Source organism: Gymnodraco acuticeps, unplaced genomic scaffold, assembly GCF_902827175.1.
Source record: "Gymnodraco acuticeps unplaced genomic scaffold, fGymAcu1.1, whole genome shotgun sequence".
NCBI lineage: Eukaryota > Metazoa > Chordata > Actinopteri > Perciformes > Bathydraconidae > Gymnodraco > Gymnodraco acuticeps.
Genome location: NW_022990871.1, coordinates 64,534 through 81,436, shown reverse-complemented (window position 1 = coordinate 81,436; position 16,903 = coordinate 64,534). Strand labels below are relative to the sequence as shown.

Below are 16,903 nucleotides of genomic sequence, written 5' to 3'. Positions count from 1 at the left end.
ATTATATTATACTGCATATGTGTGGCCTTATAGTGGTTATTTTCTCTCTTGCTGTGTGGTACTATGTGTTAGGAGTCGGACCCCCTTTCAAACCAGATGGTTCATCTCAAGGGCGTTTATCCCAATTAAATACATTTCAGTAAAAATGTATGTGGTTTATACCTACGTAGGCCTACAAACATGTTTTTATTATATTTGACATCTTTCTAGTTTAGATGTCCGTGCTTTTATCTTGAAGGCAACACGCCCAACCGGAACTCAGTGTTACACAACACTAGTTTTCTTCACTTTCCCTCCCCTGCCTCCGGGTCTGTGTTGTGCTGAGAAACGCCCGAAAACAGACAACCAAATGCCCGGTGATTTCACCTGACAGTCGGGGGGGATAGAGCAGGACGGATAGGCACAAAGAAATGCCGACAAAGAGTCACCCGTTAACCGACCGTTGATCGACGTTTGAGAGCCGTTGATGTGAAGAGCGGAAGTTTGTCCATCAAAACACTGAAGAGGACCAAATATTTATAATTGACTGTTTTTCAGTGACTTTCTCTCAGTTTGGGAGCTTTAATAACTCAAAAGGCACCTCGGGAAACAGGTAAGATCAAATAAAAGTGTTTAAATAAAAAAAGACGAGTGAATTCATACGAAATGTTGCTAGTTAATAAAGTTAGCTAACTAGCCGCTGTCCTGCGATGAATGCAGAGATGGAAGAAGTTACTTCAGGTTTAAACACTTATAAATCTGCTCATACACAGAGAAATAAGCACAGTGTTTGAGTTTTCTTCAGTATTAAAGTGTTTCACTGTTAATGCATGGGTTCAATGCAGACAGGAACTAATAATAGCTAGTTCAGCATACTTTTATTGGTGCCAATTTCTAAAATGCAAACAAGTATAAGCTGTTTCGATGCTCTTGCATATTGTCTTTCCTATAAGTTATAATGTTTATTTGTATTTGTATCCCCTACTTATGTCTGTTCTCCTGCTGCAACCTTATTTCCCCTCTGAGGACCATTACAAGTGTATCTCATCTAAAAACAAACTGAGCTCACGTAGTAGCCTCTAGCTTGCTTATTTATCCTGAACACAAACTCAATGCTGTTTGCTTACATGCATACTGTTTACATACAGGAAACACCTCTAATGCAAAGTGACAATGTTAGTAACAAATGGGGGTAGTTCATGTGTTTGTTCCAGAATGTTTTACATTATAATGCTGGCTCTCCATGGGCGTAGATTAAAATAAAAAGCTTTATGTTAGCACAACTTGGTAAACGGATCCTTCTAACTTAGCAGTCTAAATATACACAAGGTGCACTCAGGAGGTGCTTTGCTCTAAAGAGAAGTATAGAGAGCCTTTACATAGGTTACAAGTACTTGTATCACACTGTAACAAATACTCTGTTATGAGTCAAAAGTCCTGCATTTCAAAATGTAACTTAATCAGTAGTTTAGTATTAGTTAGTTAAAGTGGTCCACCATTGCCCTTAATGCACCCCTTAAGCTTTGAATGAATTTACCAGATTGTGTATGTATGAAAGACAAGAATACTAGTTACTTGACAGGCTCATATTATTAATAACACATATACATAGTGTAATGAATTGGGATTCACAATATTTAGTTGAAGAATCATTCAAGGTAGCCCCATCTCTACTAGCTTCAACAATACAGTGATGAACTCACTAATGAATCATTCAATAAAGTCCACTGACATATTATATAGTGAAAATGGCCAGTCTGTATAAGGACTACTTTTAGTTGTGGAGCTTTAAGTACATTGTAATGCTAAAAGAAATGCATCCTGGACTTGTACTTTACCAGTCACAGTTTTTCCTACACTGTGTTATTACTACTTTTATGGAGTACTTTGTCCACTTGTCCTTATAATACAGTCACCAGATTTAGTGTAAAAGATGCATTACATAATACACATATTCTGTTGGCTTGGCTTGCTCCTTCAAAGGGTTGTTCAGGTTTGCAGAAACTTGAAAAACTGGAGTTTGTGTTTGTGTACAGGAGCTACACAAACACTTAGAGCAGAAAGAGGATCCGAGTTAAACACTATAACGTCTCGTCTATTCTTGTGTACACTTTAGCACATCTTACAAAATGAGTTGTCATATTTTAAGTCCTTGGCAAAGAACATCTACCAAATATTCTTATTAAATATAAACAAAAAAGGAAATACACACATTTTAGCAAAATGAGAACGCAAGACATAACAAAGTGAAATGTGGAGCCTTAAAAAGTAGCTTATTAGGTTTATAACAGCTTGTATAAACAGATATATAAACAAATGTAGTCATACAATTGTTGGTTGAAGTATTTAGAGTTGAACCACTGATGATAACCACACATTTTCTTTATATACCTGGCTTTGTACTTTGTGTCGTTGCGGCAGGAAATGACCTCTTTAAGCTGTTGGCACACACATGAACACGCTATTGTGTGAAGTACAATCATATTCTGCAGACACAATATTTACTTTCTATTCAAGTTAACCAAACAATTAACAACAGAACATAAAAGTATTACATAATACATTACAGGTCTCCCTTGAAAAAGAGATCTATGATCTCAATGGGACCAATCTGGTTAAATAAAGGTTTGAAATGAAATGAAAGTGAAAAGGCGGTCACTTTGATTTTTACAACAAAGTTTGAGAATCTGATTTATTTTTAGCTCGACATCTTGTGTCGCATTGACGATTAAAAAAGGGAACTGTCTCAACTAAAGTAATGCAGCACGTTCATCAGAGCATCATCACATAAAGCCAGGTGAGTTAGTTTCAATATACTGCAGCGGAACCGACATATGATTATTATTAATACATTCTGTAAAGACGTCACTGCTTTCATTTGCTTTGCCGTTTTCCACCCATTAGATCAGTTTCTTTCAGTTTGACCTTTTTGTTGACTGTAAGTTTTGAAGTTTGTATTCCTGCTTTATCATTGATCTATTAGTTATTTCCTGTTCTGCTTCCATCTACTAGGACATATATACACACACACACACACACACACACACACACACACACACACACACACACACACACACACACACACACACACACTAGAGTTCACTGTGGGTTGTGGGAATATTTGTTGTTTCCCCATAAAGGGAGATTATTGTTGAAGATGAACAGAACCATGGAGCTACAGTGATTGATGGACACACACACACACACACACACACACACACACACACACACACACACACACACACACACACACACACACACACACACACACACACACACACACACACACACACACACACACACACACAGATTACACTCTTGACACACAAGACTTCAGAACTGGACTGATCCACTCTCTTAGTGTTAGTGAGGAACCAGTGTAAAGACTTCAGAACTGGACTGATCCACTCTCTTAGTGTTAGTGAGGAACCAGTGTAAAGACTTCAGAACTGGACTGATCCACTCTCTTAGTGTTAGTGAGGAACCAGTGTAAAGACTTCAGAACTGGACTGATCCACTCTCTTAGTGTTAGTGAGGAACCAGTGTAAAGACTTCAGAACTGGACTGATCCACTCTCTTAGTGTTAGTGAGGAACCAGTGTAAAGACTTCAGAACTGGACTGATCCACTGTCTTAGTGTCAGTGAGGAACCAGTGTAAAGACTTCAGAACTGGACTGATCCACTCTCTTAGTGTCAGTGAGGAACCAGTGTAAAGACTTCAGAACTGGACCGATGTGATCCACTTTCTTCGTGTTAGTGAGGACTCTGACTTTTTGTAATTGCAGTTGTCCCTTGTTTCCCCCCCAGGTGCTATGAACAGCGAGCTGAACGTGCCGATGGGCTCAGATCGGGCCCCTGATGGGGCGGGGATGGACTACAGGGACTGGGTGAGGCGCAGCTACCTGGAGCTGGTGAGCTCCAACCACCACTCTGTGCAGGCGCTCAGCTGGAGGAAGCTGTACCTGAGCCGGGCCAAACTCAAGGCCTCCAGCAGGACCTCGGCCCTACTGTCCGGGTTCGCTATGGTCTGTTACTGTTATTATAATAACTAAAGATACAACAACTATATATGTTAAAGGTCACCTATTATGCAAAATGCACTTTTTTACGTCTCTTCTACATCAACATGTGTCCCCTCTTCTTCATGTCTCTTCTACATCAACACGTGTCCCCTCTTCTCCATGTCTCTTCTACATCAACATGTGTCCCCTCTTCCTCATGTCTCTTCTACATCAACATGTGTCCCCTCTTCTTCATGTCTCTTCTACATCAACATGTGTCCCCTCTTCTTCATGTCTCTTCTACATCAACATGTGTCCCCTCTTCTTCATGTCTCTTCTACATCAACATGTGCCCCCTCTTCTTCATGTCTCTTCTACATCAACATGTGTCCCCTCTTCTTCATGTCTCTTCTACATCAACATGTGTCCCCTCTTCTCCATGTCTCTTCTACATCAACATGTGTCCCTCTTCTTCACGTCTCTTCTACATCAACATGTGTCCCCTCTTCTTCATGTCTCTTCTACATCAACATGTGTCCCCTCTTCTTCATGTCTCTTCTACATCAACATGTGTCCCCTCTTCTTCATGTCTCTTCTACATCAACATGTGTCCCCTCTTCTTCATGTCTCTTCTACATCAACATGTGTCCCCTCTTCTTCATGTCTCTTCTACATCAACATGTGTCCCCTCTTCTTCATGTCTCTTCTACATCAACATGTGTCCCCTCTTCTTCATGTCTCTTCTACATCAACATGTGTCCCCCTCTTCTTCATGTCTCTTCTACATCAACATGTGTCCCCTCTTCTTCATGTCTCTTCTACATCAACATGTGTCCCCTCTTCCTCATGTCTCTTCTACATCAACATGTGTCCCCTCTTCTTCATGTCTCTTCTACATCAACATGTGTCCCCTCTTCTTCATGTCTCTTCTACATCAACATGTGTCCCCTCTTCTTCATGTCTCTTCTACATCAACATGTGTCCCCTCTTCTTCATGTCTCTTCTACATCAACATGTGTCCCCTCTTCTTCATGTCTCTTCTACATCAACATGTGTCCCCTCTTCTCCATGTCTCTTCTACATCAACATATGTCCCCTCTTCTTCATGTCTCTTCGACATGAACATGTGTCCCCTCTTCTTCATGTCTCTTCTACATCAACATGTGTCCCCTCTTCTTCATGTCTCTTCTACATCAACATGTGTCCCCTCTTCTTCATGTCTCTTCTACATCAACATGTGTCCCCTCTTCTTCATGTCTCTTCTACATCAACATGTGTCCCCTCTTCTCCATGTCTCTTCTACATCAACATGTGTCCCCTCTTCTTCATGTCTCTTCTACTCATATAAACATATGCCGTTGCCAAGCAACGCTTATTGTTTAGGTCCTTTGATAAGCAGGCAGTCATATCATTAACTAGAACTAGCTAGATCTGATAGATTTGGACATAAACGCGAGTGAAGTCTAACCGGACGAGAGAGAGAGAGATCAGAGATCAGATCAGCTGCTGCTGACGGAGAACACGCAGCTCTTCCGGATCACATGTCCGCCGCTGTGACGGACCGGCGAACAGAGCAAAACACACTAAGAGTTAGACCTAACACACTTAGCTAGTTTATCTACTCTGGAACTAGCTAAACTAGCTAAACTAGTTATACATACATTTATTCTTCATTGTCGGGTCACTTATTACAGGTTCAGCGAGCTGCACGAGACTGACGGGCTGTCAGGAGAGAGAGAGGAAAAGAGAGCACCCGTTTATTGTTCCCATGTTATTATCCAGAGTTCTCTTTTTTTTCATTAACATAAAATAAATCTCACGTACCCCCTGCAGTACTCCAACGTACCCCTAGGGGTCCGCGTACCCCCATTTGAGAACAACTGCTCTAGAGCACCATTGTGTTCTTTGTAACCAGATCTCTCTCAGAGGGGCGTGGGGAGGGGCTCCTTATTTTAATCTAAACTAACAGACAGAGAATCAGCACTTTGGAAACAGGGCTGAAACAGAGGGGATTATGGGTAATGCTGCAATGATCTGTTTGGTGTTTCAGCCAATCAGAGACAGGCTCTGGATATATCTGAGACCTGTGATATATTGAACAGTATGATAGGGAACTTGTAACCTCTTAACATGGAGGTGCTTAATGTTTGGAACGTTGTGAAGTCTTTAGTTTCTCAGCTGCTCTCCGGGCAGATCATGGTTTGAGTTCTTCACCCCACTGAACATTGTGAAACCACGATAATGCAGCTCAGTGATGGAAACAGCTGTGGGCATGAACTGGTTTTTGACTTCCTGTCTGTGCTTTCAACCACTTCGTGCAACTTCAATGCTTAGGTTTTGTATTCTGGATCTCCTTTCCGATAAACATTTCTTTAGTGGCACAAGCAAAACAAAATGAGCTCTGCGATTGGATGTTTCTCTGCAATCTACATCACAGTTGAATTCTCTCTTTTATTTCCTTCTGACTCTTTATAAGAAGATATTTAATGACATAATAGTTTATTTTTTGTACTGATAATTCAACCAGGATAGTTACATGTGTCCATCCTACTCTTTTCAACCCGACAACCTGCAGGAAATGAACAGAAATTGTATTTTACACAACTGAAAACATATCCAAGCCAGCTTAAAAATAGCAATTTTCTTGTACATAATCTGTTTCAGGTAAAGTTTCTGTATTGAAAAGAATACCCTTAGTAAAGTATAATAAGCAAAAACTGTAGAAATATTTTTGTAATACCTGAAAAAGTATTTTGGCCTCCTAATAGCACTCTTCCACTCTGCTTTGGTTTGAAATGTCCAATGCATTGGTGAAAGAAGTACTACAATCTGAATCTTTTGAGTATTCCTAGACTGATACTTTAACCCAGGTGCAGAGCTGGGAAGTATTAGAGTACAAATACTTCGTTACTGTTCTTAAGTACATGTTTCTGGTATCAGTACTTTACTCCACGACTTATTTTTCTGACGACTTTTTACTTTCTATTTCTTACATTTTGAACACAAATACCTGTACTTTCTACTTCTTACATGTTGAACCCAAATACCTGTACTTTCTACTTCTTACATGTTGAACCCAAATACCTGTACTTTCTACTTCTTAGATGTTGAACTCAAATACCTGTACTTTCTACTTCTTACATGTTGAACTCAAATACCTGTACTTTCTACTTCTTACATGTTGAACTCAAATACCTGTACTTTCTACTTCTTACATGTTGAACTCAAATACCTGTACTTTCTACTTCTTAGATGTTGAACTCAAATACCTGTACTTTCTACTTCTTACATGTTGAACCCAAATACCTGTACTTTCTACTTCTTACATGTTGAACCCAAATACCTGTACTTTCTACTTCTTACATGTTGAACTCAAATACCTGTACTTTCTACTTCTTACATGTTGAACACAAATACCTGTACTTTCTACTTCTTACATGTTGAACACAAATACCTGTACTTTCTACTTCTTACATGTTGAACCCAAATACCTGTACTTTCTACTTCTTAGATGTTGAACTCAAATACCTGTACTTTCTACTTCTTACATGTTGAACCCAAATAACTGTACTTTCTACTTCTTACATGTTGTATACAAATACCTGTACTTTCTACTTCTTACATGTTGAACCCAAATACCTGTACTTTCTACTTCTTACATGTTGAAGCCAAATACCTGTACTTTCTACTTCTTACATGTTGTATACAAATACCTGTACTTTCTACTTCTTACATGTTGTATACAAATACCTGTACTTTCTACTTCTTACATGTTGAACTCAAATACCTGTACTTTCTATTTCTTACATGTTGAACTCAAATACTTGTACTTTCTACTTCTTACATGTTGAACCCAAATACCTGTACTTTCTACTTCTTACATGTTGTATACAAATACCTGTACTTTCTACTTCTTACATGTTGAACTCAAATACCTGTACTTTCTACTTCTTACATGTTGAACTCAAATACCTGTACTTTCTACTTCTTACATGTTGAACCCAAATACCTGTACTTTCTACTTCTTACATGTTGAACTCAAATACCTGTACTTTCTACTTCTTACATGTTGAACCCAAATACCTGTACTTTCTACTTCTTACATGTTGAACTCAAATACCTGTACTTTCTACTTCTTACATGTTGAAGCCAAATACCTGTACTTTCTACTTCTTACATGTTGAACTCAAATACCTGTACTTTCTACTTCTTACATTTTGTATACAAATACCTGTACTTTCTACTTCTTACATGTTGTATACAAATACCTGTACTTTCTACTTCTTACATGTTGAACCCAAATACCTGTACTTTCTACTTCTTACATGTTGTATACAAATACCTGTACTTTCTACTTCTTACATGTTGAAGCCAAATACCTGTACTTTCTACTTCTTACATGTTGAACTCAAATACCTGTACTTTCTACTTCTTACATGTTGAACTCAAATACCTGTACTTTCTACTTCTCACATGTTGAACTCAAATACCTGTACTTTCTACTTCTTACATGTTGAACTCAAATACCTGTACTTTCTACTTCTTACATGTTGAACTCAAATACCTGTACTTTCTACTTCTCACATGTTGAACTCAAATACCTGTACTTTCTACTTCTTACATGTTGAACTCAAATACCTGTACTTTCTACTTCTTACATGTTGTATACAAATACCTGTACTTTCTACTTCTTACATGTTGAACCCAAATACCTGTACTTTCTACTTCTTACATGTTGTATACAAATACCTGTACTTTCTACTTCTTACATGTTGAACCCAAATACCTGTACTTTCTACTTCTTACATGTTGAACTCAAATACCTGTACTTTCTACTTCTTACATGTTGAACACAAATACCTGTACTTTCTACTTCTTACATGTTGTATACAAATACCTGTACTTTCTACTTCTTACATGTTGTATACAAATACCTGTACTTTCTACTTCTTACATGTTGAAGCCAAATACCTGTACTTTCTACTTCTTACATGTTGAACTCAAATACCTGTACTTTCTACTTCTTACATGTTGAACCTAAATACCTGTACTTTCTACTTCTTACATGTTGAACTCAAATACCTGTACTTTCTACTTCTTACATGTTGAACTCAAATACCTGTACTTTGTACTTCTTACATGTTGAACACAAATACCTGTACTTTCTACTTCTTACATGTTGAACTCAAATACCTGTACTTTCTACTTCTTACATGTTGAACTCAAATACCTGTACTTTCTACTTCTCACATGTTGAACTCAAATACCTGTACTTTCTACTTCTTACATGTTGAACTCAAATACCTGTACTTTCTACTTCTTACATGTTGAACTCAAATACCTGTACTTTCTACTTCTCACATGTTGAACTCAAATACCTGTACTTTCTACTTCTTACATGTTGAACTCAAATACCTGTACTTTCTACTTCTTACATGTTGAACTCAAATACCTGTACTTTCTACTTCTTACATGTTGAACTCAAATACTTGTACTTTCTACTTCTCACATGTTGAACTCAAATACCTGTACTTTCTACTTCTTACATGTTGAACTCAAATACTTGTACTTTCTACTTCTTACATGTTGAACTCAAATACCTGAACTTTCTACTTCTCACATGTTGAACACAAATACCTGTACTTTCTACTTCTCACATGTTGAACTCAAATACTTGTACTTTCTACTTCTTACATGTTGAACTCAAATACCTGTACTTTCTACTTCTTACATGTTGAACCCAAATACCTGTACTTTCTACTTCTTACATGTTGAACTCAAATACTTGTACTTTCTACTTCTTACATGTTGAACTCAAATACCTGTACTTTCTACTTCTTACATGTTGAACCCAAATACCTGTACTTTCTACTTCTTACATGATGAACTCAAATACTTGTACTTTCTACTTCTTACATGTTGAACTCAAATACCTGTACTTTCTACTTCTCACATGTTGAACTCAAATACTTGTACTTTCTACTTCTCTCATGTTGAACTCAAATACTTGTACTTTCTACTTCTCTCATGTTGAACTCAAATACCTGTACTTTCTACTTCTTACATGTTGAACTCAAATACCTGTACTTTCTACTTCTTACATGTTGTATACAAATACCTGTACTTTCTACTTCTTACATGTTGAACCCAAATACCTGTACTTTCTACTTCTTACATGTTGTATACAAATACCTGTACTTTCTACTTCTTACATGTTGAACCCAAATACCTGTACTTTCTACTTCTTACATGTTGAACTCAAATACCTGTACTTTCTACTTCTTACATGTTGAACACAAATACCTGTACTTTCTACTTCTTACATGTTGTATACAAATACCTGTACTTTCTACTTCTTACATGTTGAACCCAAATACCTGTACTTTCTACTTCTTACATGTTGTATACAAATACCTGTACTTTCTACTTCTTACATGTTGAAGCCAAATACCTGTACTTTCTACTTCTTACATGTTGAACTCAAATACCTGTACTTTCTACTTCTTACATGTTGAACCTAAATACCTGTACTTTCTACTTCTTACATGTTGAACTCAAATACCTGTACTTTCTACTTCTTACATGTTGAACTCAAATACCTGTACTTTGTACTTCTTACATGTTGAACACAAATACCTGTACTTTCTACTTCTTACATGTTGAACTCAAATACCTGTACTTTCTACTTCTTACATGTTGAACTCAAATACCTGTACTTTCTACTTCTCACATGTTGAACTCAAATACCTGTACTTTCTACTTCTTACATGTTGAACTCAAATACCTGTACTTTCTACTTCTTACATGTTGAACTCAAATACCTGTACTTTCTACTTCTCACATGTTGAACTCAAATACCTGTACTTTCTACTTCTTACATGTTGAACTCAAATACCTGTACTTTCTACTTCTTACATGTTGAACTCAAATACCTGTACTTTCTACTTCTTACATGTTGAACTCAAATACTTGTACGTTCTACTTCTCACATGTTGAACTCAAATACCTGTACTTTCTACTTCTTACATGTTGAACTCAAATACTTGTACTTTCTACTTCTTACATGTTGAACTCAAATACCTGAACTTTCTACTTCTCACATGTTGAACACAAATACCTGTACTTTCTACTTCTCACATGTTGAACTCAAATACTTGTACTTTCTACTTCTTACATGTTGAACTCAAATACCTGTACTTTCTACTTCTTACATGTTGAACCCAAATACCTGTACTTTCTACTTCTTACATGTTGAACTCAAATACTTGTACTTTCTACTTCTTACATGTTGAACTCAAATACCTGTACTTTCTACTTCTTACATGTTGAACCCAAATACCTGTACTTTCTACTTCTTACATGTTGAACTCAAATACTTGTACTTTCTACTTCTTACATGTTGAACTCAAATACCTGTACTTTCTACTTCTCACATGTTGAACTCAAATACTTGTACTTTCTACTTCTCTCATGTTGAACTCAAATACTTGTACTTTCTACTTCTCTCATGTTGAACTCAAATACTTGTACTTTCTACTTCTCTCATGTTGAACTCAAATACTTGTACTTTCTACTTCTCTCATGTTGAACTCAAATACCTTTACTTTCTACTTCTCACATGTTGAACTCAAATACTTGTACTTTCTACTTCTCTCATGTTGAACTCAAATACCTGTACTTTCTACTTCTTACATGTTGAACTCAAATACCTGTACTTTCTACTTCTTACATGTTGAACTCAAATACTTGTACTTTCTACTTCTCACATGTTGAACTCAAATACCTGTACTTTCTACTTCTTACATGTTGAACTCAAATACTTGTACTTTCTACTTCTTACATGTTGAACTCAAATACCTGTACTTTCTACTTCTCACATGTTGAACACAAATACCTGTACTTTCTACTTCTTACATGTTGAACTCAAATACCTGTACTTTCTACTTCTCACATGTTGAACTCAAATACTTGTACTTTCTACTTCTTACATGTTGAACTCAAATACCTGTACTTTCTACTTCTCACATGTTGAACTCAAATACTTGTACTTTCTACTTCTCTCATGTTGAACTCAAATACTTGTACTTTCTACTTCTCTCATGTTGAACTCAAATACTTGTACTTTCTACTTCTCTCATGTTGAACTCAAATACTTGTACTTTCTACTTCTTACATGTTGAACTCAAATACCTGTACTTTCTACTTCTCACATGTTGAACTCAAATACTTGTACTTTCTACTTCTCACATGTTGAACTCAAATACCTGTACTTTCTACTTCTTACATGTTGAACACAAATACCTGTACTTTCTACTTCTTACATGTTGAACACAAATACCTGTACTTTCTACTTCTTACATGTTGAACTCAAATACCTGTACTTTCTACTTCTTACATGTTGAACACAAATACCTGTACTTTCTACTTCTTACATGTTGAACTCAAATACCTGTACTTTCTACTTCTTACATGTTGAACTCAAATACTTGTACTTTCTACTTCTCTCATTTTCCAAACAGCTGGTTCCTTTAGTCTGAATGTGTGTTTGATGCGTGATCATTATTCTTTAGAGTCATTGCGTGCCTATTGATTTGAACACGATCCGTGTATCCATCATTTCCTGGTCTTCTCTAAAGAAGAGGGACCAATGGAAACGTTGTCATGTTGCCGTTGTTCAGCATGGAAACATTCATTAGCTAACAATGACATTATTGTTCTATTAATATAAAGGGAGGTCAGGTACTCTTTAAAGCAGCTGCTAGTTATGGGTACTTTTTACTGAAGTACATTTCAAAGCCTCTTTACTTTCACTTGAGTAAAGAAGTTTAGTCAGTACTTCTACTTTCACCAGAGTATTCTTAAACACGAGTATCTGTAATTCTACTTGAGTAAAGGATGTGTGTACTTTTGCCATCTCTGACCTTTGGTGCTTTAAGTATCTTTTGATGCTGATACTTGAGTAACTTTTTGAATGCAGGGCTTTGACTTGTAACAGAGCATTCCTAGGCTGGTATTTCTACATGAACCCAGGTATCTGAATCCTTCTTTTGATCCTGGTTCTCCGTGTGTTCAGGTGGCGATGGTGGAGGTGCAGCTGGAGATGCACTACAACTACCACCCTGCGCTCCTCATAGCCTTCAGCGTGTGCACCACGGTGCTGGTGGCGGTGCATCTGTTCGCCCTGCTCATCAGCACCTGCATCCTGCCCAACGTGGAGGCCGTCAGCAACATCCACAACCTGAACTCCGTCAGCGAGTCTCCGCACGAGCGCATGCACCTCTACATCGAGCTGGCCTGGGGCTTCTCCACCGCGCTGGGCATCCTGCTGTTCCTCGCCGAGGTGGTGCTCCTCTGCTGGATCAAATTCCTGCCCGTAGACTCGTGCCTTTCCAAAAAGACCTGCAACACAGAGAGCTCCACCTCCGCAGCTCCCCCCACTGCTTCGAGCACCGGCTTTCAGGCGGCACTGGCCTCCACCATCATCATGGTGCCGGTGGGCGTGATCTTCGTCGTCTTCACCGTTCACTTCTACCGCTCGCTGGTGCGCCACAAGACGGACCGACACCACGAGGAGATCGAGGAGCTGCACAAGATCAAGGTGCAGCTGGACGGGCACGAGAGAGGCCTGCAGACGGTGTGACGGGCGCCATGTTTACCTCTGAGCCAAAGGAGTGAGTCCTCAAACCCTGAGAGTCAGCATTTTAGCACTTCCTGTTCCCTCTTCTGGAAGTCAATGGGTTTTTTTTATGTGTTTTTGGTAAGGAAATAAGGTCAGATTTTCACATTTTGGTCTTCTACATAAAATACGTCAGTAAATACCTCACTGGTGAATTTAAACACAGCGGTTGCTAACAAGTGTATAAATGAGACGACTTTACGTCATCACGCCCAACATTAGCCCCCTTTAGCTTAGCGGTGGTGACGTGAAGTCATGTGACCGTGCTGTAGTTCCTTTATAGCCCAACGTTAGCCGCCTTTAGCTTAGCGGTGGTGACGTGAAGTCATGTGACCGTGCTGTAGTTCTTTTATAGCCCAACATTAGCTTTTTACTTCAGAAATCATGAATTAATATGTGGAGATTATCCTGCTGAACTAAAAGTGGAAGTATCATAAATGTTTGCCATAGATCTTATTTTGCGCAATAATCCAAAATCCAAATGTAAAATCCCATTGACTTTTTGTGAAAGGAACCAGGGAGATGCTACCTTCAGGGACGGCCTCAAAACGACGTCATCCCTTTAAAGCTCCTCACTCTGCAGCACAATTCATGTCTTACTGCTAATTGATTCTTCCGGTCAGTTGTCTTGTAGAGTTTGCTGTAGGACCTCGTCTGTGTTTCATGTGTCGGTGAAGTTAATGTTAAGGTTTACAGAAAAAAGGGCTACTGTGTTCTGTGTGCCATATTTGTGCAATGTCTGTTTTTATTGTTGTGTTTGGTGACGACTGGAATCAGTTCCCCGTCAAATCAAATGCAACAATATCAATATTGCGACAATATCTTAGGGATAAAAATGTATGCTTTCACTATAGTATGATGACAAATCTTCAGTAATGTGGATTTATGATTATGTCGATAAAGACCAATAAGTAAAACAGTCTGATACATTCAGAAGTGTTTCTATTTTACTGTACGGCAACACTTCAAACCAGAAAAAGACACTTTTTATTGATTACATTTCGATGTATTGCCTGAACTTAGTTTTAGTTTTGTAAAATACCAATCACATGTCCTACACACACTTTACTATCAAAGACCTGCCATCACCAGATTCAAAGTGAAATGCCATAAATAACTTTACTTTAGGTCAAAATATATCTTAAAGACTGTGATCTCTTTACTCTAGTCTCAGTTATATTCCATGCCAATGTTACATGGATTTAATAGGAGATTAAAGAAACATGGATTTATTAATCTCGTTAAAAACTGGATTCAGATTTGATCAAATGTTCTCAAACACCAACTCTGAATTAAACCTGAGCTTTTTAACTGTAAAGTCAAGCATTACACTGCAGGATCTTAATGTGTGACGTCTTTAAAAATATGTTGCATGTCTTGTAAAACTGTCAGGAGGTTAGCATTACTCTTTTCTATGTCCAAAATCTCCAAAAAGCCTCAACGTTTCGTGATTTTCCTCCTTCAAAAAGCTTGGTATTGTCTTTTACAAAGACCTCTGCAAGCTGCTGCTGAGATGTGAAACTATGAATGTGTGTTTCTGTCAGAATATAGTTCTGCCTTAAAGAAATATTGCCTTTTATGAGCTTCTGCAAAAGGTCATGATGACACGAGCTGATGAATGTAGTGTCAAATGTTACAGAGTCCATGTCGGCACGATCTCCACTTTTGATATCAAACATCAGAAAGAAACGACAAACAGAAATGGTTACTGCGGAGAAAAACAAACTGTTATCACATTCCAAATAAGATGCCTGACCAAAGTGCTTCCTGTTTGAGATGAAGTGCACTTGTAGTGATGTTGAGGGTTTTATCAGCTTCTGGATGAATCCTGCAGGCCACTGAGTGCCTGCAACACCCTTTCAAAAATAAAATACAAATATTAAAGTTCTCATTGTCTCTTGAATTTTCAACATACTGTACCGTGACTTTTTCACTTTTTTCAACATACTATATGTTATATGTGACTTTTTGTTGACCTACCATACTATTATTTTTTCTTATCAGTTTTTCTATACTATACTATGACTTTTTTCTAACATACTATGACTTTTATTTGTACTTGTTTAGGAAACACTATACTGTGACTTTTTGGACATACTGTTATATGACTTTAAAGAAAACATTTGACTTAGCACAATATATGATTTCGAAATCCTACATTATGACTGAAACCAAAAATGTAGAAGTATGAAAATGAACATGTTATGTCTTGAAATAAAGGTGGATTTTACCATAGGATTTGTTTTATACTTCAGTGTTGGATTTATTTATACATAAAGTATTGCCGTAGTCTTTCATTCAAACTAGTATCTATAAAACCGGCATTTAGTCATTCACCTGATGATGGTGTTCAGGTGATTGTCCATCATCTCCCTTAAAACACAGACAACCAGATGTGATGAGGGGTAAATGGTGAATTAGCAAAGCATTGTATTACCTTATTACACGGCTTAGTCGAATACTCGATTCTGATTGGTCAATTTAGACATTCCAGAGAGGTCTTGCTATTTATTCGCTAGATATGGATCATCGCAATATGTGCAGTTATATCAATCCGCGGAAAGAAGTCCGGTCAATTAATGTACGCAGTGACCAAATACACGTGTTTCCTGCTTCAGAAAACACCATGGAAATGTTTAGTTTTTAATAATTGTAGAGAACACAAACTTTGGAAGTCATGATGGCTAAACGGTCCCCAGTTAAGACAACACAAAGAGCAGAGAGAAGGAATGAAGACAGAAGAAGACAGGAAGAGAGCCCTAAAGGTAACACGGGGTGGGCTCTGGTCGTGTTTAAAGACTGGCTAATGGAGAAGAAAATGTGAACAGACTTTTACATTTAGAGAAAACCTCCATCAGTGCTGCAGTCATTTAAGTTCCAGCCTTTGGCGATCAGTGAAACGGACTACTTTTCTTAGCGGAAGCAAAACGGTTATTATTAAATTATTTTGAATCAATATTGTGATTCAAGTAATTATCGGGATAATGGACAGCTAGCTGGTCATAATAAAAGAAGATCAGGATCCGTGCTCAGCCTGACCACAAAAAGCATATTTAACTCAATAATATCTTACAATAGATTAAATAGTTTAGAAATCACAACTTTCCTAGTTAGAGTCCAAGTACATGTTTTAAATGTCTAATTCTGTTCAAATTAAAGTTCAAAACTCCAACATATTGAGGTTACTTAATAATGAGAATGAAAAGCAGCCTATCATCTCATTTGAGAAGCTAAACATTACTGTTAA

General features: G+C 37.7%; 1 protein-coding gene across 1 annotated transcript; it reads left to right on the top strand.

Annotated features, from left to right (window-relative positions):
* The first annotated feature begins 275 nt into the window (after window positions 1-275).
* On the top strand, window positions 276-15,891 carry orai2 (ORAI calcium release-activated calcium modulator 2). The gene is made up of 3 exons (XM_034233358.1): window positions 276-592; window positions 3,787-4,004; window positions 13,054-15,891. The coding sequence occupies exons 2-3, from the start codon at window positions 3,792-3,794 to the stop codon at window positions 13,618-13,620; spliced, it is 780 nt and encodes a 259-aa protein (XP_034089249.1). The 5' UTR covers window positions 276-592; window positions 3,787-3,791; the 3' UTR covers window positions 13,621-15,891.
* The last annotated feature ends 1,012 nt before the right edge of the window (window positions 15,892-16,903 follow it).